Source organism: Aplidium turbinatum, chromosome 10 (assembly GCF_918807975.1).
Source record: "Aplidium turbinatum chromosome 10, kaAplTurb1.1, whole genome shotgun sequence".
Taxonomy (NCBI): domain Eukaryota; kingdom Metazoa; phylum Chordata; class Ascidiacea; order Aplousobranchia; family Polyclinidae; genus Aplidium; species Aplidium turbinatum.
This window is the reverse complement of record NC_137481.1, coordinates 18389248-18416300: the sequence shown is the minus strand read 5'-3', so window position 1 is coordinate 18416300 and position 27053 is coordinate 18389248. Positions and strand designations below refer to the sequence as shown.

The 27053-nt window shown below is 37.6% G+C and overlaps 2 protein-coding genes across 2 annotated transcripts; one reads left to right on the top strand and one right to left on the bottom strand.

Annotated features, from left to right (window-relative positions):
• The first annotated feature begins 6054 nt into the window (after positions 1-6054).
• On the top strand, positions 6055-16462 carry LOC145778170 (MAP kinase-interacting serine/threonine-protein kinase 1-like). Its single transcript, XM_082589602.1, has 11 exons — positions 6055-7499; positions 8095-8455; positions 8577-8647; positions 8773-8955; positions 9122-9278; positions 11048-11208; positions 11422-11618; positions 11840-11947; positions 12117-12264; positions 12372-12509; positions 13073-16462. The coding sequence occupies exons 2-11, from the start codon at positions 8317-8319 to the stop codon at positions 13307-13309; spliced, it is 1539 nt and encodes a 512-aa protein (XP_082445728.1). The 5' UTR covers positions 6055-7499; positions 8095-8316; the 3' UTR covers positions 13310-16462.
• A 2556-nt stretch (positions 16463-19018) lies between these two features.
• On the bottom strand, positions 19019-25104 carry LOC145778748 (exonuclease mut-7 homolog). The gene is made up of 3 exons (XM_082590315.1): positions 24977-25104; positions 23770-23883; positions 19019-23390 (listed from the first exon to the last, which is right to left on the bottom strand). The coding sequence occupies exon 3, from the start codon at positions 23299-23301 to the stop codon at positions 20443-20445; it is 2859 nt and encodes a 952-aa protein (XP_082446441.1). The 5' UTR covers positions 23302-23390; positions 23770-23883; positions 24977-25104; the 3' UTR covers positions 19019-20442.
• Between the last annotated feature and the right edge of the window lie 1949 nt (positions 25105-27053).

The window sequence follows — 27053 nt, the reverse complement described above, 5'->3', positions numbered from 1 at the left end:
GCGCATCATATTTGAGCAAACCTTCCACATCCAAAAGAGCAAATCATGATGACAAACTTGAGACAATAGATAACGTTCAGCTCTCTCAAGCAATTGCAAACAGCAAAGAAGAGTTTACCATTGCTCTGGAAAAAGACAGTTTGACTTCAATTAAAGATCTGTGAGGAAAAAGTTCAAATTCAATTCTTCATGGCAGATTGTGGACGAACGTGATAAAATATTGATTTGTGAAATAAAGAGCCATGTTATAGCTGTGCCTGTTGTTACCAGTGCAGCGGTTTTAGATGAACAATTGAGCATGACCGTATACAGAAGCTCAGTAAATTTGCCTAAACATTAGTGATTACGTTTTATCATTGCATGTAAATTCCATATCCACATTGGAGAGTGTATTACAATTGTTGTTATTGTCTTCTGAAAATTGTACCTTACCAAGTAAAAGTGATTTTGCATTAAAGTGCAAGCTTGTTATTAGTATTTTAATGTCTATTAAAGGTTGTTTATATTATGAAAATGCTATTTGGTTTAATTGTCAACAGCTAATTTTAATGACACAAAAGCTACCGGTTTGTCCACCAGACTTTTTAATATTTTGTCCTTATTTGTGTGAAATGTGAAACTGTGTTGCCTGTCATTACCTACCTTGCTGGATATTGTTGTGATACCGCTAGTAAAAAATGAAATATGAGGAATGCAAAGAACGCATGACTTGTGCAATGTCGAATGTAAATGGTACAAGTATTAGTGCAATCACTAGAGGAGGATTATTATACCTTGATGATAAGATTATAAAGATTGTTCAAATAAATTATCTTATTGTGGAGCAACTATCTGCAACTAAATAATTTCTATTCTCAAAGAACCAACAGCAGGTGGTTTTACAAACAACGTTATGTGCTATTTTGGATTGCGATGTTGATTACTTGTCAACAAACACTTGTGAAAATGGTCACAGCGTGTCAACAATAACAAACATGACTTGCTGGGCATTCACAAATTCTTTACTCAATAATTTTTGTCGCAAGGAAAATGATGTAATTGTTCAACAAAGACTGGCAAAGAAACGTGAACTGCAAACTGTTAATTCGTAATCTGCTGTCATTTATATGGCATTTAGTGATTGTGCAATTTATGTAGGCCTACTCTGGTCTGTTTACAATGCTGCCTTTGAATAGGTTAAATATTTTATGTTGTTATTTGAATTTCAAAATCACTTACAATAGCACTAATCATGTGCATGATGTTGATCGCCAACTGTGATAGAATTGTATATAAGTACAACATTTAATGTGTGATAATGCTCTTTTCTCAAATAATAGTTTATAAGAAAATTGTAATGTTTATCAATTGTGCGTATCAATTTTTATTACAGTATTGTGGCATTTGGTGTTTGAATACAACAATTATTTGTTTATTTTTGCATGATTTTTGACAGCATGTTGATTAATCATTAAATTTTAAATGAGATCTGACTTTCATTTGTAATTGTGATTCATGTTTCAATACAATAGCATTGTGTATGCTATCACTTGATCTAGTGTATTTGTTTGCGTGCGTGGAACTATGGTCATGAATATTTAAAATAAAAAAAAGTGTTGATTTGTGGTACCTACAGTTGCTTACAGACACAGGGGTCACAATGATTTCTTACATTCGTGTGACATTAAGACACAGATTGCTGGTTTACTACAATAAAACACAGTGAAGCAAGCTTAAAAGCCATTGCAGAACTCTATTCACCATACGCGCTTCGCTGACAATCTGAACTACTCGTGATGACGTCACAAGTTTTGCCTTTTTCATGAAAGGGCCTTCTTACTCGAGAAGGTATTGCTTCATCACCCATCTTGGTTTGCAGAAACTTTCTAACCTGAAAAGTTTGCCATTTTGGTGATGTTGATACGATGTAAAAGCGACTGTGTAGAAATCATGACTATGTTTTGCATTGCTGACCAGTCTCCGATCAGCCATTTTCTTGTTGCGGAGACGTTGAATCAGTGCAAAAAGATATTTTGTTTGACGTTGAGTTGCTTGTGGCTGCGTCTGCAATCTCTGAAATCGATCGCCCAGTTTGTTATCATTTTCTCCAATAATGGGACTCACGTCACAAAGTCTCACCAATGAATCTGTGAAAGCTAATTGAAAATACATGATTCATATCATAATACAGCGTTGTATTACATCAGATCGACAAAAACATGTAAACCTGCTTCTTTTTATAGAAAAGGTTTTTGTGTGACAAAGTTTGATAGATTTAGTTACACTGGGAACTAATGTAGGCCATTCATGTCGCAGTATGTTTCTCTTAACGTTCCCGTCTGAAATCCCAGCCAGCAAATCTGGTAATTTCTACGTTGATTTAACGTCTGCAGGGGTTGAATCAATAAAAAAAGGACCGATTTGCTGACTGGGATGTTTCATATGCTGTGTGACCCATCCCCAATCAACTGTATTTTTCATCAGCCTATTGTGCGAATGTGTTCCAAAGAAGCTACTGATTAGTCCAATGACTTGCTTCCTACCTACGCAAAACTTTGCGAATTTAATATTTTACACTTGTAGTGTCACACCACAACGAAAACAACGGATTGTATCATCTACATTTCGCATCCACACAGTAGACTACTGCTCAATAACTAGACGCTTACAGTTGGGTACATTGTATTTCGGTGAGTCCGATTCGATGAGTCCGATTCGGTGAGCCCGATCCCTATTCGGTGATTTTTTTAATTTTTTTTTTTAAAATAATTGGGTACCGTAGCCTAAGTTATCATTGCCGTTTTAGGGTTAGGGGTTAGGGTTAGAGGTTAGGAACTCACCGAATCGGACTAACCGAATCGGACTCACCGAATAGTAGCAGACCCTTGTATTCGGATTAAAATGTTGTTGATGTGCCAGCAATGCGTTTGTCTGCAATCATTTGACAATCTTTAGATGGATTGTTACAAGAAAGTCACTTCATCAATTGAATACTGTGTATTCGAATGTCAAACGCACTGTTAGTTCTTATAGCCTGATTGAACGCTTGGAAATTCACACATTCAATCAGCGATGATCCACGAATTTAAGCCCGTGTAAATATTTGCAACAGCGCTTGACGGAATATAACCCTGTGTTCATAGCTGCAAAAACCGCCAATGACAATACTGTTTTTTTACGGATTGACGTCATCATCATCACCGAGTTTGGTTAATGATGACGACGGGTTTTTGCAATTTTTACCGTGAGTCCACATTTAATAGGACTGCGTTTCCGATGATTTTGAAAACTTTAGGTGTTGAATTAATTTTGTTCAAGGAATGACTGTTGTCATCCAACTGCGGCATCGTTTTCTGGGTGTGATAAAGTTGTACCTAGAGGCAGGGTGCAAATAACAGTTGATGCCTCGTTTGTGATCGTATCTTTCATACAGCCTCAATGTTTGAAGGATGATCTTACCAGTGTGCTAAAAACATGGCTATCTCAAACTGTGATTGCGTTTCTGCGGCAGCAAGGATGGATCGACCAGAAAAGATTTTGCTTTCATCTACCTGTAGAACAGTCGTCGTTCATCGACTTGTTACATGTTGATGTTGCAATGTTGTCTTCTTGATATATCTCATCGCAGATTGTGCAATTTTTCGCTTACCTTCTGATCGACTGTTTCAGCCTTGAGTATCGAAAGTGGCAAAGATAAAGAAAATTACTTTTTATTGAGGGGTCATAATTAACTAAGCAAATCATGTAAAAGTTAGTATTCATGTGTTATACAGTAGCAGCTTTATGAAATGTAGTCCAAAAAAACAACCTCTCGTACGAAAGAAGAAGCTTTATGAAAACCTCGGCTTTGTATAGTTTGCATCAATACATTGACAAGTTCACATCAACTACCCAGTCACACAACTTTGTTTTCTGTACTTCACATTATCGGTTTTCAAAGAGGCTTTCAACGTTCCTGTGACTGTGTGCGAAGAGTCGTTCTTGTTCTGTCACTTCTGTGGTTGTAGGCCAGTCAAGGTAGCATTTGCGAATCGAAATATCACACATGTAGATTGTGGACCACAGTGCTTCTGTTGTTATTCAGGGTGGGTTGCACCCGTTAAATTTTTGTCATTGTTGCTTGTGGCTTTCGAGTGATTTCATAGGCATTACACTATATTATACCCAGACAGCAGAACTCGTCATTTTTACATTAATTTAGCGTCTGCATACGTTGAAGTAATGTAAAAATAACGGATTTTGTTGTTTGGGTAATCAAACGCAACTAAAGCGACAGCAACAAACGTACTTGTGCAAAAACCAAACCGTTATTCCTCGCAGCAATCAATGCCGACGCAGTCGACATTTGGATGTTGCGATTAGAACCTTTTGTTCTGCGAAAGTTAATGTTGAAACAACGTTACACTAACACAAATCTGGTGATGTTTGCTGACTTATAAAGCCATTGCGCTTGGAAATACACTGCTGAAGCTCGTGTTGTTTAGTCATTTATAATGGAACTGTTGTTAGTTTCGATGCATCGAAATTAAAGTGCCATCACGCCATTATCTCATAACAACGGGGCTTTTATCAGCCATGGAGTTGCTTGTTAGTTACTCACCGTGCGTTGACTGCTTCCACTGTCCTACTGTGCATAGCAGATTTTGAAAACTTTCTAATCATTGGCTGCCTGACCTCTCAATTACTTGCAGCCATGATAAACACTACAGAAGAATATTCAGCTAACATAAACTTGTCATTAATCACTGTTTGGAAACGTTAAAGCGACGAAAAAAGAATTTTTCATATCTGTCTTGGTACGTTGCAACGTCGCAAAAAGATAGGTCTTGCTGGTTGAAATAAGCATTTTTCAAACTTGTTCAAAACAATCCCCTGCATTGTTATTGATTGATAAGGCGATTGGGTTGGATAATGCAGATTTCGTATCTGGGCATGGTTGCTGTTTAGTTAAACCAACCAGTATTTTTCATTAATTCGATGTTATATACCATCACAGGAACTTTAAGTGATTTGTTTATTGAAAGGACTCCTCTGATAAGCGGTTTAGTTTGGTAATGAGAAGTTTATCGCAAACTGGGCCAATTTTGCTGGATGGGAAACGTGCAAGTCCAAGGAAAGCTTGAAAAACCCAAGTCAGCAATTTCTGCTGCTGCAGTACACATCAAAGCAACATAAGCTAACCCTAAACAGACTATAAAGACCAATAAACAACAATTAAACTTTCTTTCTGGTTCTGGCAATTAATCTATTTTATGGTTGTTGGGTTGACATTTGCTAACAAATAGTCTTTTATGCTTATATGGAGTTATTTGTTTGAAGACCAGGAGACAACTTTCTATGAGGCACTGGCTTGTAAAATTTGCAAAAGTGGAAATTGTATTTGTGATGTTAATATTAACTATAATTATATGCAGTGTCACAAACTCTTGCAAGCGCGTGTAAGGTTTTTGAAATTTCGTAAGTGGCAATTCTAATGGCGACAAGATGGCCCATTGATTTACTTTGGAGCTTGCTTTTTTGTTGTATGGTTTGAAAGCAGTGGTGACTTCGAGTCACAATTTTGGGATATAGGTGCAAAAACAACAGAAAAAAGCCGTGCCTGGCATTTTGTCACAATGAAAACACAATAAGTTCTCTCACCTTTCACACTTCTAACCATTTTCAGTTCTAAATCACAGCGTCCATTGTGCAAAACTTGACACCTGGAAAAAGTGTCACATAAAGTGATAATTTAATAAAGAAAATAATTTTCACCTTTGTTTTCATACCTCATGTGCAAGTCTTCCTTATTTGTCATGGGCATTCACATTAGTTGACGCGCGATAAATTACTTGTAGACACATGAGGTAGACATCACGTATTCAGTTCTGTATGATGTCCATTAATCAATGGACAGTAAAATTAGAATTCGTCATGGTTCACAAGTTGTGGTCTGCCTCATCTTCACCCGGGCTATTTTATAGACAACACTGGCTGCGGAAATTGCTTTCAAGAATTTCATTTCCGGGATATTTTGGCATTTCCTGTAACTGGAACAACACGCCTTAAGTCATAGTTTAATGAGATTTAGATGAAGTTGGCCATGTTCTGATGCATAAGTGGTAGTTTAATTGTACGTGCGTATGATGTGTTATTTCAACGGATTCCACTAAAATGCGTTTTGTTACGCATTGACCATGATTGCGTTATTCATAATCGTTGGCTTAAGTCACACGCGCTTTAACGATTACGTATACATTTCGCCTATTACAAATGTATTTCGTCATGCGCTTTGCAACGTATGTATTTGTTTTTTCGCTGTGTTTCATTGTAAATGTACTGTTTGACGTATACAGTTGCTGAACGCACACTTGCGATGATTTGTGGGCATCGCAAGCTTTCAAGGGACGCTGTCTAAAAAATTGATTCACGGTTAACTCAGAAGGTATGCGTCGTGCGCTGTAATAGTTTACTCTTCCCATTAAATGCAGAATATATCTGAGATTTGTCAGTGTAGGACACGGTTGATTTGATATGGAGCGGTTATGTCAGCAACCTTAGTGGCAGGAAGTTAGACCTGCTGTACGAATGCGATTTGTCTAGATAACTGCACTTGTAAAGGTTGTTTGCTTGAAGAGTTTGAATGAATCTTTTTAGCTAAGATTTTGTTATTTCAAACGTTGTACTAAAATTTAAACTATTAGCTGTTAATTTGAAGTTCTCTTGATTTGGTTGCGGTGGATAGCTTGTGTTTCCTACTGGTGCTATGCGTGAAATTAAAGAGAAAACTTGCATTTTCTCTACAACGACAAGTCCATGTACTTAACTGTTAAATCTCCGTAAATTGTTGAATAGTTTGAGGTGTTGTTCGGGATAAATGTTTTATGACTTTAATATACTTTTTTCTGTAATAGTTTTTTTGATTTACAATGGCTTTGCAAGAGACCTACTGTCTTGACTGCAATATCAAACAGCCATTTTCTCGAATGGCATTTTCAAAAATATAACTTGAAGTAGAAGCATCATATCTGTAACGTGTGCATGTCTGACGTCAGATACGTGGAAAAGAACACGAACTTTTTTAAAGGACCCTATAGAGAAAGAGAATTTGTTTTCAAATTGAAAAAGAGAGAGCATTCGTAAGAGAAACTAAACAATGCTCTTTTGTCTGTATCGGATGATTTTAGTGAGAAACTCAGCCAGTGAGCGTTAAGATAATAAAGATACCATTCTCGTTTGAGTTTTTTTTTAAAGAGAAAAAGGCTGCGCTTGAGTCAGTCTTTTTTCCAAGCACTTCTGTTAAATTCGACTTGTTGTGCCAGACTAAAAGAATAGACAACAGAAGCTGGTTTGATAGAAGGTTGTGTGCCTTTGTGTTGGAAGATTTGTCTGCGAAAGGGTGAAGAAACATCAAGAAGAATTGAAATCTTGCAAAAAGAGGAGAGCTAAGTTCACAAGAAAGCGAAGCCGGCAAATAAATTAATCGATAATTGAATTTTCCTATCTTTCATAGGGTCACAGAAAACATTCACTGTGGAAAGGTTAGTTGAATTTATATCACTCATGAGTTTTAAAGCCTATGCTGTCTTTGGTGATTTGTATAATATTGTATGTAACTATGTTGTGGATAAGGAATATTTCTCTCATATTCTTCAGCTCCCACTAGAATGCTGTGATTATTGTGAATATTTGAATCAGTTATCACCATAGATGGTATCAAATAGATGAAATGATGATTGTGTGGCTTCATATCTTTGTGGTATTAACTGCTTTATGGTATTAACTTCACTAATTCAAAAGCTAAATTACATTTTAGAAAAAGTTGCAGCACAATATGAGGACTGAGGAGTCTTGAGTATGGTAGCTTGAAAGCTATGAATCACTATTATTTAAAACAATTACGTAACAAAGTTTTATGTTGTGTACTTTGAGTTCAACTTTTTAGGTGCATACAGTTTGTGGCAATGTCATGAATTCTATGTTCAGTGTCTGTTGAAAGTCAGATAACAAGTAATTAGCTTACAATATATGCTTTAGTTTAAAATGGCTGAGCAAAGACGAACAAGGTGCATTGTGTTGCATTTTTAATCATGTACTTTAATAGTGTGCAGTAATTTGTATTTATTTTTTCAACAGTGCAATACCTACCTCATAATACGAATTTGTATATGTGAAGAATTTGGTTGAATAACAAAGAACACTTGAGTGCATCAGCATTCATACAAGAGACGAATAACAAGATACTGTCCTGGTTATTCCTGCCTGGGACTACTTCTTCAAAGAAAAATCAATCATACCATCTTAGTTGCGAGTTTTATCACAACTTTAATATTGTTTCACCGATACCTCTAAAACAACATGAAAATCCAAGTCGGAAGCAATTCATCTTCTCAACCAACAAGCCCAAGTGAATTGAGCAGCGATGACTGCCCAATGAAGGACAATTCAAGTGAAATGATAATCACAGCAAAGTTAAAACCACCAGTTTCAGCAACAGGTATTATATTTGTACATGGTTGATTTTGTTGCAGTTTCTATTCAAACATGGTAATTTTCACAGGATATATATACCGTATACTCTAGTTTGGTTTGATAATTTTTTATTATTAATTTTGCAGAAGCCTCAGTTGTATCATCAACATCCACTATTAGTGATCCCATTCAAATTAATCAAAACAAACGTATGCAGGTATGTATGTTTGCCGTATGAATGCACTATGACTAACTTGCCTGAATATGTACCTGACAAACTTTTACTTTCTTATGATGCAAGATTGCTTTGCTTATTAGTAATTTTATGTTGTGTTTTTGAAGGTTGCAGCTCAAGCTGCAAGACAACGAAGGCGAAAGAAGAGGCGTACTAGAGCTGCTGATAGCTTTTGTAATGGTACCTTTGATGATTTGTATTACATTAATGGAGAGCTGCTTGGTGAAGGTGCTTATGCCACTGTGTGGACTTGTGTCAATAAATATACCAACAAGGAGTATGCTGTGAAAGTAAGTGATACTAAGTGGTTTATTGTACACTTTACTAAGTACTCTAATAGGTTTAAAGTTCTTTCTATATTTTTCAAATATCTACATCGGTAAGATTGCCGTTTTGTCAAGTATAATAATTAGTACTGTCATCGACTTTAAAATCTTACAAGCTTTCTTCTTTCAGGTAATCGAGAAGCATATTGCCGGCCATAGTCGCATGAAGGTGTTCAAGGAAGTTGAACTTTTGCATCAGTGTGCTGGTCGTTCTAACATCCTTCAATTAATTGAATATTTTGAAGACAACGAAAAGTTTTACCTCGTTTTTGAAAAGATGTATGGAGGTAAATCACTTGTTTTTGTGGTTTGTTATGTTTGGTGGAGTTCCTCTCCATGCAGGGTTTTGTCTTAGACTACTCACAAATCAGTCCCCTTTAAATGTAATGAATCGATGTAAAAAGGACTGCTTTATTGGCTTGGTTACCGAAAGGCTGGCAACAGCTGATATGTTAGAAGTCACTCTTTGTTCTAGAATGCACAGTATTCAACTTAATTTCTAAGTACTTGATAAAAAGTGGTAGTTATCCTTTGTTAGTGAAACTGTTTAGCAGAAAAAGGTTTAAAATTAAACTTCAGCTCGACCGCGAAGAGTTGTCAGCCTGCCCACTCAACGCTGAGTCCTCTTACATCGAAAAAGAGAAAATGTTTTGGTTTAAACTTTTTATCATGTTTTAATACAGCTGTTGCTATAGTTTGAAAAAATACGTATACGGTATGTTTAGTTTGTCATGGTTTTTGTGATTTTTTTTATTTTAAACTTTATTGTCCGAAATAGTTGTAGTGGCATTAATTTGCAATTTTGCATGTAGTTGCTTTATTAGCTTGAAGCTTTTTGAAGGCTACTTATTTCAAATTGTTTTTCGTTCAAATTTACTTTGTATCATGATGATTGTTTTAAAGTAAAATTTCGAACGAAAAACTGCGGTTTCAGATGAAATTTCAAGTTTAATTTTGGTACGTGCGCGTAATCATAGCTGAATTAAAAGCCTTCTCAGCGAGACTGATTTCGAGAACGTTCGACGGCGCAAGCTGACGAGCGGTTGCATCAGTTTGCCTGCCAGCAGTTGAGCAATATTTTCAGTTGTTGCGAAGACCTTTCTTCTTTCCTGTTTCCAGTGTGATGTAATATTTCAAAGCATAATGCGCTTGGTCTTCATGCTCGCATTTTTGTTTCTTCCAAAACACACTTTAAAAAAAATCCGATTCTTGTATTACAAATTGTGAAATTCTTTGATTTGCCTTGTTGATATTGATCAAATATCCTATTTTCCTGTTTTATGATCAAACATGCGTGTTAACAAAATTAGCATAGCAGACCAAATGGAATGCGATCGAATTTTTAAATGGTGCAATATTCAAGGGACTTGGTCATTGGCTTTGGTGTCCTTTATCAGGTCTTCAAACAAAGACAAACTTATCAGATCATGTTATTAAAATCAACAAAATGGACATTGCAGGTATCGGTGTAAATTTCATGTTCATCGTGATGACTTGATATTTTTGGCTTTTGATGTAAGTTTTGAGCTGTTGCAACATTCTCGAAACATTGCGAGGATTCGCATTTTCTTTCGCTTTTTTCTTTTTACTTCTCGTTTATCGATACGTGGCCCAATATTGCACCATTGCTGTGCGCTGATGTGAATCGCACTGACTTGTTTACAGCTTCGTTCTCTCGCTTATTTTAGTCTCAAATCAGCTCCTCATTGCGTCATGCTAACTGCTGTAAACACAGCGGAATATGATACGGAGGAAACGTCTAGAAGGCTCATTATAGTTTCGTTGAGAAAACATCTTTTATCTTCTTGATTGATTGGACAAAAGAGTAACCCAGCCACAAAATTCCGTTTTATTATGACAAAGTTTTTGAATGAGTTTTCAAACCTGTAGTTTTACGAGTCCCAATTTTTATATTGATCATCAATGCGAAAGGAGCTGATTTGCTGATCGGAATGGTGACTACAGAAAGAATGTTAAAGTCTTTGCGACTGCTGTCGTGGCATTTTACATTTCATTTTACAACAGCCAATTTATTTTGTCATGTTCTATTATTCAGGAACACTGTTGCATCGAATTGAACAAAGCGAACACTTCAACGAATGCGAAGCCGCGCGCGTGGTTAAAGATATAGCGACTGCTCTGGCTTTTTTACACGACAAAGGCATTGCTCATCGTGACCTTAAGCCAGCAAATATATTATGTGAAACTGCCGAAAAGGTACGTGTGCTCACTAGCTTTTTCGATTATTTGAAGATGATACACTGATCAGTGATCACGCTATAGTTGTTTGCGTTTTGAGTGCTCTTTCTATTTAAAGTTCCAACTCGGTCAGCAGAAGTTGCCATGTTTACATTGTGACGCAACGACTGGGTTGAGATAGTTCATTTTTTGCTGTCTTATTATAGAAAATTGACGTTCGTTTGTCTCCAGGTCTCTCCTGTGAAGATCTGTGATTTTGATTTGGCGTCTGGCTGCCGTAGCTTTTTAGAACCGACTAAAACCCCTGAACTTTCATCTCCTGTCGGTAGTGCTGAGTACATGGCCCCTGAAGTGGTCGATACCTTCGTTTTTGAGGAATCTCTTTCCTATGATAAGCGATGCGACATTTGGAGCCTTGGCGTCATAACGTAAGTTATCTGTTTGCTGGAGCCTAAAGTATAAACAAAGAGATAAATAGGGAAGTCGCAGTAATAACATTTGAGCAGCATTCATCGCATGAAAAGTTATTTATGTTCTGTCAAAGCTCGGCGATTTTTCCGTTTGTACGTTGACTACAAAAACGTTTGTCGATTATTCTACTGCGCCAACGGAACAGACCCAAATTCTTACAGAGTAGCTTCTGTTTCAGTTACATCATGCTATCCGGCCTTCCACCATTTGTTGGTGCTTGTGGCAAAGATTGCGGCTGGGACAACGGCGAGGCCTGCCAAGCATGTCAGGACATGCTCTTTGCGAGGTAAACATGTTTACTTTTTCAACAACTTGCAGTTTTTCCTTCAAATTGAGTTTCGTGTTGAATGTTGTTGAGGTTTGTGGGAGTAACAAAGTAAGCGATTATTTGCGTTTGACGTCTTGTTTGTTTTTAATTGCAAGCAATGAGTGTGACTGGTACTTTATTTTTGCAGCATTAAAAGTGGTGAGTACAGCTTTCCCGAGGAACAGTGGGGCGGTGTGTCAAACGACGCCAAAGATCTCATTTCCCACTTGCTAGTGCGCGACAGGTCACTTCGGTACAATGCTCACCAAGTTCTGGCTCATCCATGGGTTCAGCGAGTAAGTTGACATGAGAAGTCAATGTAGTTTTCAAATATTCGTTTTCCTGACGTGTGTTATTTTGTAATTAAAAAGAAACAAAGTTTATTTCACGTTTATCTTTTCAGACCTCTTGCGAATCTGCGTTGTCGGCTCCCCACCTTTTGTGCCGTCGTGATTCTTCCACGCACGATCTGACGCAATTTGCCGCAAACGCAATCGCGTACAACCGCAATCTAGCTTGCAACGACAACACAATCGTTAAGGCAGGTTTCTATTAGGATTTTAGGTTCGAGAGACTACATCCGTTTTTAGTTTATCCGCCACCCTACATGGGTCATATTTCTAAATTTCAAAGCATTGTAGTTTTTATCGGCTATATAGGAGTAGTGAAGTTATAAAGCAGTTTAAGGTTTTCGAGCTATAAAAACACTTTTTCTCGCCAATAAGTTACAGACAACACTTCCAGCAACAATCTTAAACGGCATTCTGTCAATCTCGGTGAGTGGACGTGCGTCTATAGTTCAAAGCCTCTACTAGTATGCGAAACTGCCAGGATTAAGATCAAAAAAGCTTCCTCAGTCCAAGAATAAAGATTATTCCAATCAAACACTGCAACGCATGATTGAATGGCTAAAATGCAAGATTGTAACGAGGCTTAGAATATTTATCGCGTTAGATATTATATTTATCTTTAATATTAAATATTTATCTTCCGGCTCACCCTGAAAAGTAGAGCTTTGTTATTGTTTACAGTTTCATAGAGCTCAAGCTCTTGCCTGGTTATCCTTCGCCACTAATGCCTAAATTAATGGTGGTCTTTTTACAGGGTCTCACGAACATGAGACTTGCGACGCCTGAAAAGTCGGCCTTGGCGCAACGCAGAACGAACGTAGTCGGGGCCATTGACCCTGATATTTTGGGTGTGAAAATCAAAGCCAATAACTCTGAAACTTGCAGTCAAGCGCAAAGCTCCCCTTCGACATGCGGGACTATGGCCAGATTGGTTACCGGTGTTCACGGAGCTGCTAAAGCCACGCTTGGATTTGGACTCCAGAGCTCGTAGAGCAGTTACAAATGCTTGCAATATGTCTGGCTTATTCTCGACACCATATTACTTGCTCTACTACTATCCTTTCTCTAATGGCCAAAACTTGCAAATCATTTTTTTCTATTTTGAACACGTTTTAACTTCGTTTTCCAAACAATACTTCCACGTTTCAAGAAGTATTTGCGGCATGTATCAGTTAATTTTATGAAAGCATTTAATTAATGCTTTAATGTAAAAGGATTTAGGTTATGTGTGAGTTCGGTTTATTTTTCATGTACATAAAACTGTAGATATTTCTAAAGCGGAATGTAAAAAAGCTGATTTCCTAGCTTTGAAGCGACGTCAGTTTTTCTTTCAAATTGTACAAAATTTGTCAGTTTGCCTCTCGCCGTAGTTTGTAAACTTTTCTTTCAATCGGATTTTTCACAAAATATTGTCTCGAAATAGAATTTTATACCCGCTGTGGTCTGTCTTACCAAGCAAAATCAGTCCTTTTGTATTGGTCCAACGTAAACATTAGATCAATGTAAAGAAGGGTAGATTTTCCGGTCAGATTTAGACTTGCTTTAAAATTGTACATACATTTACCGAGAATCGGATTGGATTGATATTCTTGTTTCATTTGCACGAATTGTGCAGACCATTGAGCCATTTTGTATATTTGAACGCTGCTACTTTTTGGATTTGCTATCGAGGTTTCTTGTTTTGCACCGGCATAACCGTCTGATGTATTGACCCGGTTAAACAAGATAAAACCAGTATTTTCCGGTATACTTCCTGCATTGGTTACACTATGTTAGTCACATCGAAATGGATTGTTTTCGATATACCTTTTTATCATAGTTCAACACTTAATTGAAATTTACGCAACACTTGTTGCCGAGGTGTTTGGTAACCACCGAAACAGCAAAATCCTTCATTTTTACATTGATTTAACGTCTACAGACATTGAATCAATGTAAAAATGGCGGATTTTGCTGCCTTGGCAGCGGGAATTCAGGGACGTTTCTACAAACGACAACACCGGTTAAGGTGCTACTATCCGTTAAACTTCTTGAAACATCCCGTTTTTTGTAAAGATTTTTTGTAAAACGTTTGCTCGGTTTTTTCCGTCAAGGTGTATTTCGTTTCGCCATCAACCTTCGGCTATAAGCCTGTGCGGTGCTGGAAACTGGTTTATTCAGCTGGTAAAGTTGTATTTTTCCTGTTGGTTGGTTAAAATCGATGGAAAACATTTGCAGCAACACATTGCTTTTGTGTTTGTGCAAAACTTGACAACTGTTTACCAGCACTGCAGTCACTGTGTATAACCAGAATTCGCACCAAGTTGTCAAATTTTTGTATGTTTTTGCATCATCAGTACACTGCACGGCGTAGAACCATGCAAAAAAAAGCAAAATTTGAACACGTTGGTTATCAATTATCCAGAAAAGTGCGTTCGAAATTAGAGTACGATTTATGAATTGCTATTTTTCTTGCACTTGTTTTTTTTTTTTAAATCTTTCTGTCGCATGTGCTAACAACCTTCCTCGGCTTACAAAAATTTTCCTTTCCCCATCCCCGGAATCTTTTTTTGACCGAGGACATCCAAGTCTTGAACGTAATTGGACCTGAAATTGAGGTTCTCCTCGTCACTGTGCTGACGACGATCATTACCCGCTTCATGTAAACACGTCCAGTGCATTCGCTTTTTGGATTTTCATCGGCCATTTTGTTTATTCGTTGCTGTGTTGCCTTGTTGACATTTGTTCAGTTAGTTTTTTTGCTGTTCCTATTTTCTGCTCAATCTTGAAAGGTCCCATGTCACATCTGGACAGACTTCGCTTAAGGAGCGATCATCCCGGAGTCTTGTGAATACCATTACCAAGTCTCTCCAACCTTTCAAAAAAGGTTTTGCTGACTGGTAAGGTTCTTGTTGGGCAAGGGGCCACAGTAACATTGTCATCGTTTTGTATCGCCCTGTTGTGGAAAGTATACAAACGCTGGTGTGTTAACGTTGTATCATTATTTTGACGTAAACTATCCGTCGTAAGACTTAAACCAGCACGAAACATACTGTCACTTCGGTTAAGAACGTCATGAGAACTTCTTTCCCATTTTGATTCAAGCTGGCAACTTACGTAAGAAATAATCGACTTCCGACCCAGACAACAAAATCCGTCGTTTTTACATTGATTCAACGTCTCCAGACGTCTGCAATGCAAAAACGACGGATTTTGCTGTCCGGGGCTTTATTGCTAGATCGTGGGAACAAATTGTACACTGTGTTATCTCTTCTTGGTCACTTGTGATGTGTGCAAAGATTTTTAAGCAAGCATTGCATGGTGTATCAGCGCTCTGTGCCTTTAGTTTTGAACCGAAGTTCAATAAAGCTCTATTGATAACAACTGTCTCACAACTGCTTTGCTGTTTAGCAGTAGTTACTATTTTTTTATGATCTATTCATTAAATGCAACTAGATGGAAACATGCGCGGCACTGCAACAGCGACTGTCCATGTTGATGTAATGTGTCAATCTCCGATCAATCGAAACATCCGTGTTTGTCTTTTCGAATGTGCGTCTTTTGTGTTGACTGCAGTTTTGATGGTCGCTATTATGCTTTGTCTTCGTGTCCTGTATGAACCAATTGACCTTAGTTGTTATTTTGCGTGTTTTTTACCGTCACCAAACGTTAAAATAACGTGAAAAAGCAATTTTTGTTATCCGGTGACAAGTGCCTGTTTCCCTTTTGTGTCTGTCCGTGCTGCAATGATCACGCAAACCTGCGAGAGGTCCAACAAATGCTTTTTCTGTTCGTATATCTAATGTTGAACAATGTTGGGTTGACGTTTCAGAAAGTTATTTTTACCTGGTACAATGCTGACTTTTAATCGATCCCAGCAAGCAAACCAGCCTTCAGGCTGATCTGCTGTCAGATACCCAGACATCAAATCAACTGCTTTTACGTTGAGTCAATGTGAAAAAACGGTTGATTTGTTGTTTGGGTACTTGTCCACCTCGCAAGATATTTGGCAAGATTTGCTTTGTTAATTCCGATATTTTCTGAGAACATGTTGGGTTTCAATAAAAGCAAATTAATCAAATTTTTTTCTGGTGCTCGTCTGAGACCTTATCAGCTTGAAATAACGTTTGGAAGGGAGGAACTTTTAAAGTCGTATAAACGCGCTTTTCAACGTGTATGCCTACAGTTGTTTTTTTTTTGGTGAGTAAACGTTACAATTTTACTCTGGCTGATTCAGTTATTTTCTCAAAATTCTCTCAGTTGTCAGCTAACATTTCAAATTGAGATTTTACTGCGTTAAGTTGACTGCGTCGTAACGTCAAGTGCAATAGCCTATTCGTGGATTGCTCTTGGTAAACTGGCGTTGCTTAACAAAATTTTTAAATGTGGTGCAGATTTTCTTGCGGCATTAAGAAAGTTTGCCGGCATTATTATCTACAATATCTAGTCTAGGAATTAGGAGAAAGAAGTTTTCAGCATGAATTCACTCTTCACGCATCTCCGCACAAAATACAGTGACTAGTAGGCCTATATGCCCCATAAATTCGATAAGACGAACTTAAAACATTTTATGAGGGATGCTGTAAGAAAGCCAAGAATGGAATTTTAATCTGCGCACAGGACTGAAGAACGACAAGATTCAGGCAAAATTAATTATGCTGTTTGTGGCACACACAGAAAGATCCAACAGCACATTGATGTTTGATTAAAAATAACATTCGATGATGACAATGAGGGGACGTGCGCAATTAGAAAATACTTATTTGTCAACTAAAAACTTATGGTCTGTTCTTGATGAGAGAAAAAGTTTCACGAACAGCACCAGGCAAATCCTGACAAGCGACCTGCCTCACAGATTATGTTCACATTATGCTTTACAGCATTCTATATTTTACTGCTCATATCTAGTTGATAGGCAACCCATATTCTTTCATCATCACTCTCCCAACTTCTATTTGTTTCCACAAGTATTTATTGTCCACTTCGTGATCATTTTGACTGGTAGCCACTTTAACAAGTCGAAATTCTGCCTCTAAACTTGACTAGAATGAAACCGCCAACCAATCATAAGCTACGGTTTAAGTGACGTAAAAAATGGCGAAAAGAAGATAGGCTAATAGAAAGCAAATTAAGAGATGGTTTTTTTGTCAGCTGGTTGGCTTAGGGAACGTTCAAATATTACGTAACGCCTTCGAGGGGGGGTTTATGCAAAGCGTTACGTTAGCGTCACATCGGGGGGGAGGGGGTTCAAGCAAAACGTTACGTAACGCTTTCGAGTACGAAATGGTAGTTTTTTGTGCTGAATTCGTAGTGAAAAAGCGTTACATGGGGGAGGGGGGGATTGAAAAAAGCGTTACGTTGGCGTTACATGGGGGAGGGGGGGGGGTCAAAAATTCGGAAAAAAAGCGTTACGTAATATTTGAACGTTCCCATAGGGGTTAGGGCTAGAAAGTAGTCATTTCATTGACGCGGGTTCGATTCCCACCACTGCTATTGCTCTTTTTCTTCTGTAATTACCAAATAAAGTCCAAAACAAGCATTAATTCTCTGGATGAGTGCTAGAAGGGTCACAATTGGACGGTAGCCTCTTATAACATGTTATGATTGGTTGGCGGTTGCATTGTAGTCATTCGCAGTGGCAGAATTTCGACTTGTTAAAGTGGCTTCCATTTTGACTCGTCTGTTGCCCATAACTCTTGGAACATAGCTAGACCATTGAAGTTGGCTAAGGCAAATGGAGGAGGTGGTATGGGCATGTTTTGAGGAGAGTGCAGGAGTTGCGAGTGAATGGTCGTAGGAACTAAGACCCAAGAAAATTTGGAAACCACATGGAGGTGAATCCGGCCACCCTCGGTAACGTCACCGGATTAAAACTAGACTGCAACCAGCTAATCCTGCTTTTTCTATTCGCGCTAAATATGTTTCTTCGTCTCATTTTTTTTTAAAACTGAGTTCTTGGAAAGCGACGATGATCGGGCAAAGTGTTTTGATGATGGCATGCATTAACGATGGAAATTTTTCTTACATTTATTTGCATAATATATCAAAGGGTTTTGAACAATAAGTTTTTTGTTAAATTATGCCATTCCGCTAAAAACAAAATAGCCTAGGCCTACCTATTTCAATCGAAAATTTGAAGTTAACATTTCTACGTTAAGTCAAAGCATTTGACATTTTGCTTGAATGAAGTGACATTTAAGAATTAACTTAAACGGTTCGATGGCTTCTGCAGATCTCACATAAACGAGCTTCGAAAATGTTGTATCGTAATTTAACATTTGGGCCGCTTCTCGATTTCGAGACTTGGGCTCGATTTCGAGTAATGGGTAGTACCAAATTTAAGTCATAAGTAGAGTAAACCGGAAACAGACATTGCCGTCGGCTGCAGCGTGGGTCAGGTGTACGTCGGAAGGCGTACACCGATGCATAGCGCTCAAGTCCGCTTTCCCGCAAATGCAGGATAAAGATAATAAAACAAAAACAATGTTGTTGTAAAAAAAAAAAAAAAAAACGTTTCTGCAGCTAACCTTGCACTCTCACTCATTGCAGGATTTCTATGCTTCAAGAAATTATTTAGGCTACTATGAAACTCGTCCCGGTATGAAACTTAACTTGAAGTAAAAGCATGAAGGAATTTTGCGATGACACAAAACTGTTTTAAACCCCTCAATACAGACCTAGCCTGTTTCCACAGGACAAACACCACCAGACAAATTACCAAATTCAGAAGCGATTGAAAAATATGTTAATGACCTTTAACACAAACTTTTGAAAATATTTCATTAAAACACGACAAACATGACCAGAAAGTTTTGGAATCACTCTTTCAAATATCTGTTCATGAAATGCTAATCGTTGACAGAGCATTGAACACCGATCTTATTGTCAAAAATAGACGAAGTGTAAAATGTACAAGTTGTAATTGTAACACTGATCGTTGCAAATCTCTACTCATCTGACTTGAATATGCTGATGGTGTAATCGAAGATTGAGAGGTCAATGAAGCCTATGATTCAAAAACACCTCCAAATAATTTTATGTAGAAATGAAATTTTCATTGCTGAATTCGATAAAAAAAAAGTTCAGATCTTAATAAACGAAAAAGTAGCAAAACTTCTCATAAGAAAAAGTAACTGGGAAAACGTTTAATCAGATGAGAGCAATTCGAATGATCAACACAAACACCAGAAAACATTTTAGATTCTTAGATCAAAATCCTATGCGATCAATGAAACAAGTGTAAAAGCACAAACGGGGGTGCAACCTCCACTGCTGAAAGTTCATGCAAAGAGAAAAACTATAAAACATGAGGGAAACGCATAAGCAAGCAAGATCATGCAAAATGAGACACGTGTGTGCCTCAAGTGGTTGATTGATTGAATCTTTATCCTCGGACTGGGAAAGCTTCTTGCAGAGCTTAATCCTGGCAGTTTCGCATACTTGTAGAGGCTTTGAATCACTGACGCAGGCCCGGTCACCGAGATTGACAGCTAGTGAATTTTCCGATTGTTGAAGTCTTGTTGCCGGGGAACTATTCCATCCATTAGATGCCGCTGAATGGAGAGCAGTCCTTAACGTGCGTTGCTCAAGCGCACACCCCGAGAGTCGAACCAGCGCCGCTTGATCTTGAAGTTTCTTCGTTCCAGAAGTGACGCGCTAACCAATTGAGCTATCGGGGCGGGGCTAAATATACGCAAAGTTATGGAAGCACGTGATTGGATGGTGGGAATCATCATTATCCTCTGAGTTGAAAGCCTATTTGGAAATTTAATCCTGGTAGTTTCGCATCTTTGTAGAATGTACAATGTACATGAATGTAAATTGCAGATACATCAAAGTAAATTACTGACGGAGGCCGTCACCGAGACCAACAGAGCAATCTTCTTGTGATCGGGTGTCGATAAATTATTCCATTCACAAGTTGCTGCTGAAAGGAGAGCTGTCCTAAGTGCGCTGACCAAGTACACAAAAAGTTGATTATCATTGAATGATTTGGTGCTTTTTTGTTGCAAAACTGGGTGTCTGACCAGTGACCACCAATTTCAAGTTTCAATAAAGTTGTACAAAAAAACTAAATGCTTGAGTTTCAAGCAAAACAAATGCAACCTTTCAGCAAAATGAACATTTTATGCACCTTTTACTGTGTTAAGAAGAAATGATATCACTGTAATTTTTTATGGCGTTTCCAAAATGTGCGCCTTCCCAGTAGACCTTTCCGCATCCAATGCAGCAGTAAAATTCTGTCACTTGTTTACAAACTCCAGTGGGGACTTGCTTGGATAGGATGGGAATTGATATTATCTGGCCAGTGTCTGGTTGCTCTGTCACTATAGCAATGTTTTTAAAATCTAACTTTGATGAGTTCGACAATGACGACGATTTGATTAGATAGGATGGTCTGGTAAACAATTTTCGATCCGGGACTACAGGATCAGAAGCAAAAATCGCCTTTTCAACACTTTGAACTTCTGGTTCTACAATGCAAGGCTTGGGAGATGCTTCGTGAGCATTTTCATGATCTCTAGCACTGTGGGCATCACAATCGTCGTACACGTATGGATCGTCATCATCAGAATAAAGATCTTCTTCCAATACGACTGAGAAATCTGTTTTTTGTGAAGGCTCCGAACTCCTGAACTGCTCCCAAGGGATGGGTGAAGTAGGTTTAGTTTCAGGAGAAGCAATTTTTTGCTGTATTAACTTAAACATGTCATCTGGGGACACGACAAAGTATTTCCCGCTGTTGCAGAGTTGGCACCGACTAAAAATATCTGAGATGCTGAGTTTCACATTGAAATGTTCAATCACAGCAGCAACCTGCTGGTTTACTCTCGCATCGTTGGGCACATCAAAACAGCGACCAACTGCAACTTGTGAGGAAAGAGTTTGATACGGAGCCCCGGATGTTAAAATGATGCGATCATCTTTTTGGGCAATCTTTCCAGCCACATCATGATCTTCCAGGTTGGACAAGATGCAAGTGTCAATCCCACATCCTCTTAGACGTCGACCCAGACCTTGAAGCATGTTATCACAGACAACCCGGAATTTATCAGCAGGGAGGGGAGGTGCTTCTTTAGCTTTCTCGGCAACAGAGGCATACTTTTTCAGCAAAGCTCCTCTGCCCAGTCCAGAAGAGCACTGAGGAGTATTCTTCTGTTTCTTGTTGTGAAGAATATCTTCCAGAGTTGTTGTTAATCCGGCTTGTAAAATTCTTGAAGACAGAACTTCATAAATTTCCAACAGACAGTAAGAATCAAGAGCTGCGTATTTTATTTGAGCAGGGCGCAGAGGACGCCTTTCCCAATCGGATATTTGTTCACTTTTGTCCAAAGGAAAACCCAGTGTTTGCATGGCAAGTTTGCTAAGCCCCGTAAGGTCTTTACCGGTGACAGAGGACGGGTAAGTTTCTGAGTTTGGATTTACTGCTTGTGGACACACTCTCTTCAATTTAGTTGAAAGTGTATGAAGATCAATGATTCGACAGGATGTCTGCGGAAGTCTTTCCAGACCAGGCACAGTAAGAGAAAGCTTTTTCAAATCCTCTCCCAAGCCAAACCCGATTTTCATGATACTATTTGACCCAAAAAGCTTTATCAAAAATTTCGACATGAGCTGTATAAAATTGCTTTGTCCCAATACATATAAATCCAAGAGAAATATGCGTCGAGTGGTGGCAAGTTGAAGAAGAGCAACATTTTGTTTCTGATGGAACTTCCCAGTTGAAATGCACCACTCGGCATCAACACCTACTTTGGAAATATTTTCACAAAGCACTTTACTACAGTAATTTAATGACTTGTAATCATCGACGATTGTTATACAGTTATCAGACAACTTCAAAGAATGAAAAGTTTCCTGGACTTTTAAACTGGCAACATCATTGGAAAGAGCTTGTCTCATGAGTGGAGAATGTGAAGTCATATTTTCCTTTGTTTTAGAACAAGGAAGAGGAGTTGTTTTGGCGTCGCTATCAGCAATTTCTCCCCAATCTTCTTCATCTTGAGCTGTACCAGCAGGTAAAGGTGAAGTTGTTTGGAACCAACCTTCCACAATATCCAAAGTTTTGTAGTCACAGTAAGAGTTTCTGAGCAGATAAAGAAGTTCTTCTTGTAAAGCTTCATTGTCACCAACTGTTTTCTTAAGAAGGTCCAAGGTATTTTCAAGAGTAGCAGATTTCTCTACATAGTGTCGATACAGAAGATACTTCAAAGCTCCAACTGCCCGCCTCTTGCATAGATTAGGGCAAAGCTCAAGTGCAGAACTTTCCTTGTCAAACATCTTCAGCCACCTTCCAAGAGATTTATCATGAAACTGAGGGCGCAAAGCATCTCCTTTAACATTGCGAATGCCATGATCAGCACAAAACGTTGCAATGTCAAAATCAACAAGCCAACTGTCTACTAGTTTCAACATCTCCATGACGACCATTTCACTTCCTTGCATGTACGACTCAAGCAAATTTATTTTGTTCTGAAGATATGCCGGGACAGCCATGTCAAAAATGCTGAAAGCATCTTGCATATGTAATGCTGTCGTGAGAGAAATCGCTTCATTTAAGTTTCCTTTCAAGGTAAACATCTCTTTTATGCGTTCTTGAATTAACTCTAATGAAGGCACATCAATTGAAAAGCATTTAATCAATTTTGAAGCTAACTTTTGATGACAGGTTATGGCAACTTCAAGCGCATCTTTTTTTAGTTCCTCGGAAACAGACCCCCTTGAAATATCATTGGTTGCCAGAAAAATTTCAAAATGATCCATGATGTGATTTCCAAGAGAATTTGGTTTCTTTTTATTCCTTGAGTGTTGTATTAGCTCCAAGCAAGCTGATATGGCAGGTTGGCATTTTGCGTTCTTTAAAAAATTAGAAAGTAAGCTGTCCACTTCTCTCATGTTCTTCGTTTCCCACAGTTTGTTTAGTTTGATTAGCAATTCAATGGGATCTGAATAGATCTTTGTAATATTTTCACACATAGTCACGCTACAAGAAACTCGATGCATAAAATGAAGTTCAGTGCTTATTCAGATTTATCTGACTTGACAGCTTTCAATTCTTTTAATAACTTCAGATTTGCTTCAAACTGTTCTTTCTGTAAACAGAAACAATACCATTATACTAAAGAAAAACAAGGACTTTTTATGCAGTGCATACAGTGCATAATTATGAGGGCAATCTAAAATTAGGTGTAGATACTGCTAATAACACCCATCCAGATCAAAACCATACCGAATTGGTCTAACTGAATGTGGGAATCTATTAAACAGGAAAATCCAAGCAAAAATAAATATAGAAGCAGTCAAAAAAGGTATGATTATGCATAGGATGATTGAGTAGATTGTTTGCATATGTTAAAACAGTAACTGGTTTAAGCAAAAGGCTGGAAAAAATGACATACAACTATTTTCAAAGTATAAATTAAATACAAGAAAGGAAACTATTCTTTGTTTTTCAATAAAAATTGCACATACATTAATTGAAGTCTCAACAACTTGATCTTGAATTGGAAGTCGTGCTTTCTGAAAAATTGATGGCGTGTTTGCAATGTAGAACATCAACATTGGAAAAGTGACATATAGGCACATCTGGAATAGGGTGTAAACCGTGATTAAATTTTTTTTAATATCTATTTATGACAGTGTCATTAAGAAAACTTGTGGAATTGATATGCGCTTTTAACTCAAATGCATACAAACACCTTACAAATTACCACAGAGCCTATGATAGTTGATGCTAAATGTTTTCATGTTTCTATGCTTTTAGTTAAACACAGAATATAACAACTAAGCTTATACATAAAAACAGGTGAAGGTGCTCTTTCAGTCATATTTATGACTAAAAAACAGGTGAAATATAAGCGGATATTAAAATGACAAACATGAAATTGATATCATTTATAGCACTGAAGATGACAATAATAGAATATTCAAAACATGAGCTTAATTTTTGCAGTATGGCCTCTGTATTCTTTTTTTTCTCAAAAGTAACAAAACATGTGAAACATTTTTGGTGAAAGATGCAAATATGAATTAAATTACAATTGAAATAGGTTGACTGCAGAAACAGTTTTTTTTTTAAATAGTCTTAATAGAAAAAGATATATAATATAGAAGAGAGAAAATGGTAAGCAGAAATAGTGGTGCTGTGGTAGTATTTCTTTTCTATTGGCATGCCATTACCAATTTAGTTATGGCAGCAGATGTTTATATTTTACATTACTTTTGAAATATGTAAACTAGGTTACTGGATATTCTTTGGAATTGTACATGTTTTAAACAAGAATGCCAATTTACCTGGTGCTTAGCATAAGATAGACATGACAAAAACTTATCAAAGCACAGTACAGTAGTGAAAACCAAGTGTGCTTTGGAGTACCGGTAGCTCAACAGTCAAAATGCAGCAGTTGCTTTTATGAAATGTGATGACAAAACATGCTGTTTTTTATGATATGTTTGAGACAAATTTATGACAGCAAATAGAAACTACCGTAATGTATACTAGGCCTACTTAGTTTTACTTATAAAAAGATAAAATTTGATAGTGTAGGGCAAAAGTTAATTGCAAACTATCTGAAAATCAACTTAGTAAATAGCAAACTTTTCAAGCTCAAATCAAACATATGCAACCTTTCTACAAATATATAATATAGACATAATTATGCTCATTTAATTCACTTACACGAAAAAACTCCAGATTTGCTCCACCCATAGTCACATGAAGTTGGAAATGTTTTGTGAGAACAAATTGGCTTTTGTTAGTTTACTTGCATATCAAGAAACACGCTTTCCTAAGTGACATTCCTGATCTAGGATAATTTTCAAAAAATTAAATTTTATATGGCCCAAATATTGTTGGGCAACTTTTGCAAGATTTCTGATCAATAAGGGAACGTTCAAATATTATGTAACGCCTGTTTTCCGAATTTTTGACCCCCCCCTCCCCCATGTAACGCCAACGTAACGCTTTTTTCAATCCCCCCCTCCAACATGTAACGCTTTTTCACTACGAATTCATCACAAAAAACTTCCATTCCGTACTCGAAAGCGTTACGTAACGTTTTGCTTGAACCCCCTCCCCTCCCCGATGTGACGCTAACGTAACGCTTTGCATAAACCCCCCCCTCCCCCTCGAAGGCGTTACGTAATATTTGAACGTTCCCTAAGCCTGAAGATGTACTGTATCTTGACAACTGAAAGGATATTCTTTTTATTAGGCTAAAAACAAATGACTGACAGTAAAGGTACAGAAGTCTGAACAGTGAACATCCCTACAACTACATCAATCTAAACTAGATGTGACCAAACTACATCCAGCAGACCAGTTCCACCCATCGATCAGTGGAAAGAAGTGACACATAAACCAAATAATAATCCTATCAAAAGTTAACACTGTGTGCAGTGTTTAAGTATATAATTTGCTGTTTCCTGTTCTTATTTTCAATAAAACTTTTTGAAAATAGCCGTTTTTGGAAGATGAAGGACATGAGACTTTGGTATGGACAAAATAATGAGCTTTCCTTTACAACTCTTCGCCTGTGACAATCGAACATGCCAACTGTTGCATACAGAGAAATAAAAATCAAAGCCACTCCAATATAGCATGACCTGGCCCTATCTCAAAAAGTTTGGTCACTACTGCTCAACTCAACACTTTTAGTTATCAATGAATTAATTACTACTTTGCGGACTACTACCGTTACCGTACATTTCATACCTCAACCAAACAATGGTGTATGCTCAGTGACTCGGCTAATCCTTTCTAGTAATTCATTGATTGAATCTTTGCTTAGAACTTTCAGCTTAATCAGGACTGGGAGTTTGAAGTATAGAGGTGGTATGCTGAGTATCTCTGCAAACGTAAAACGTCGTTAGCTACCATACGGAGCCGAAACGAGTGTGGGTTTGCTGATTAATTCCCTGTAGTTTTTTAAACATCGGCGCCGCGCAGAAAAATCTGAGAAAATAAATGAACACAACTGTAAAAAACGTTGTTTTAAAAATCGTTAGTGTTCATTTGGCAACACCATTTTTCAAACATTGTTGTCTCAACTGGCAACGCTGCTATTTCTATGCAAGTCAAGGTTTGCAACTTGCAAGTGTTACGTACTGTTCGGTGAAAGGTTTCAGTTTTCAGCAACATTATTCCATTCAAAGGCAAAGCTTTCATTATTTTTTGCAGGCGATCAGGATGGCTAAAGGCTTTAGGGTAGGCGTTTTCTTCTTTCAAAAAGGAATATAAAAAACAACTCATTTCAAATTACTAAAGCTGATTTTGGCATTATTTACATTATTGGCATTGATAAACTGTCCTAGGCTACTAGTTACTGACCCATTTAAGTGTCATTTTGTGATTATATTGTTGCTTTAGGCTACTGTTGTTGATAACTTTTTTTTTTTTTCCTTTTTTTTTGTTGTTGTTTTTCTTTGTGTTTGTTTGTTTTTTCTGTACTATTAATCCAATTATATATTGTATCCAGTAAAACATCCCATGTGGGGGCACCTTGACTTAGATAACCGCGTGGTTTTTTCGGTGCCTCCATGGTGTAGTTTCCATATAAAAAAAAGCTATTTGTTATATCTCCTGATGTGTAACTTTGAAAATGAATGTGGAGCTATGCCGAAAATAAACTTGATTGATTGATATTATAGGTTAGTGGCAAAAATATACATGTGACTAATTAAAAGAGTGATTCTTGGTTGTGTAGCATAGTGATGTTTCAGATAACTGCAATGCTAGTTTAGTTTGTTTTTATTTC

Bases quoted from the DNA above. Each gene is read 5' to 3' on its own strand.
- LOC145778748 (XM_082590315.1), bottom strand. From the start codon at position 23,301: ATGCATCGAGTTTCTTGTAGCGTGACTATGTGTGAAAATATTACAAAG.
- LOC145778170 (XM_082589602.1), top strand. From the start codon at position 8,317: ATGAAAATCCAAGTCGGAAGCAATTCATCTTCTCAACCAACAAGCCCA. The intron at 8,456-8,576 runs GTATTATATTTG...TTAATTTTGCAG, and splicing joins ACCACCAGTTTCAGCAACAG to AAGCCTCAGTTGTATCATCA. The intron at 8,648-8,772 runs GTATGTATGTTT...GTGTTTTTGAAG, and splicing joins ATCAAAACAAACGTATGCAG to GTTGCAGCTCAAGCTGCAAG.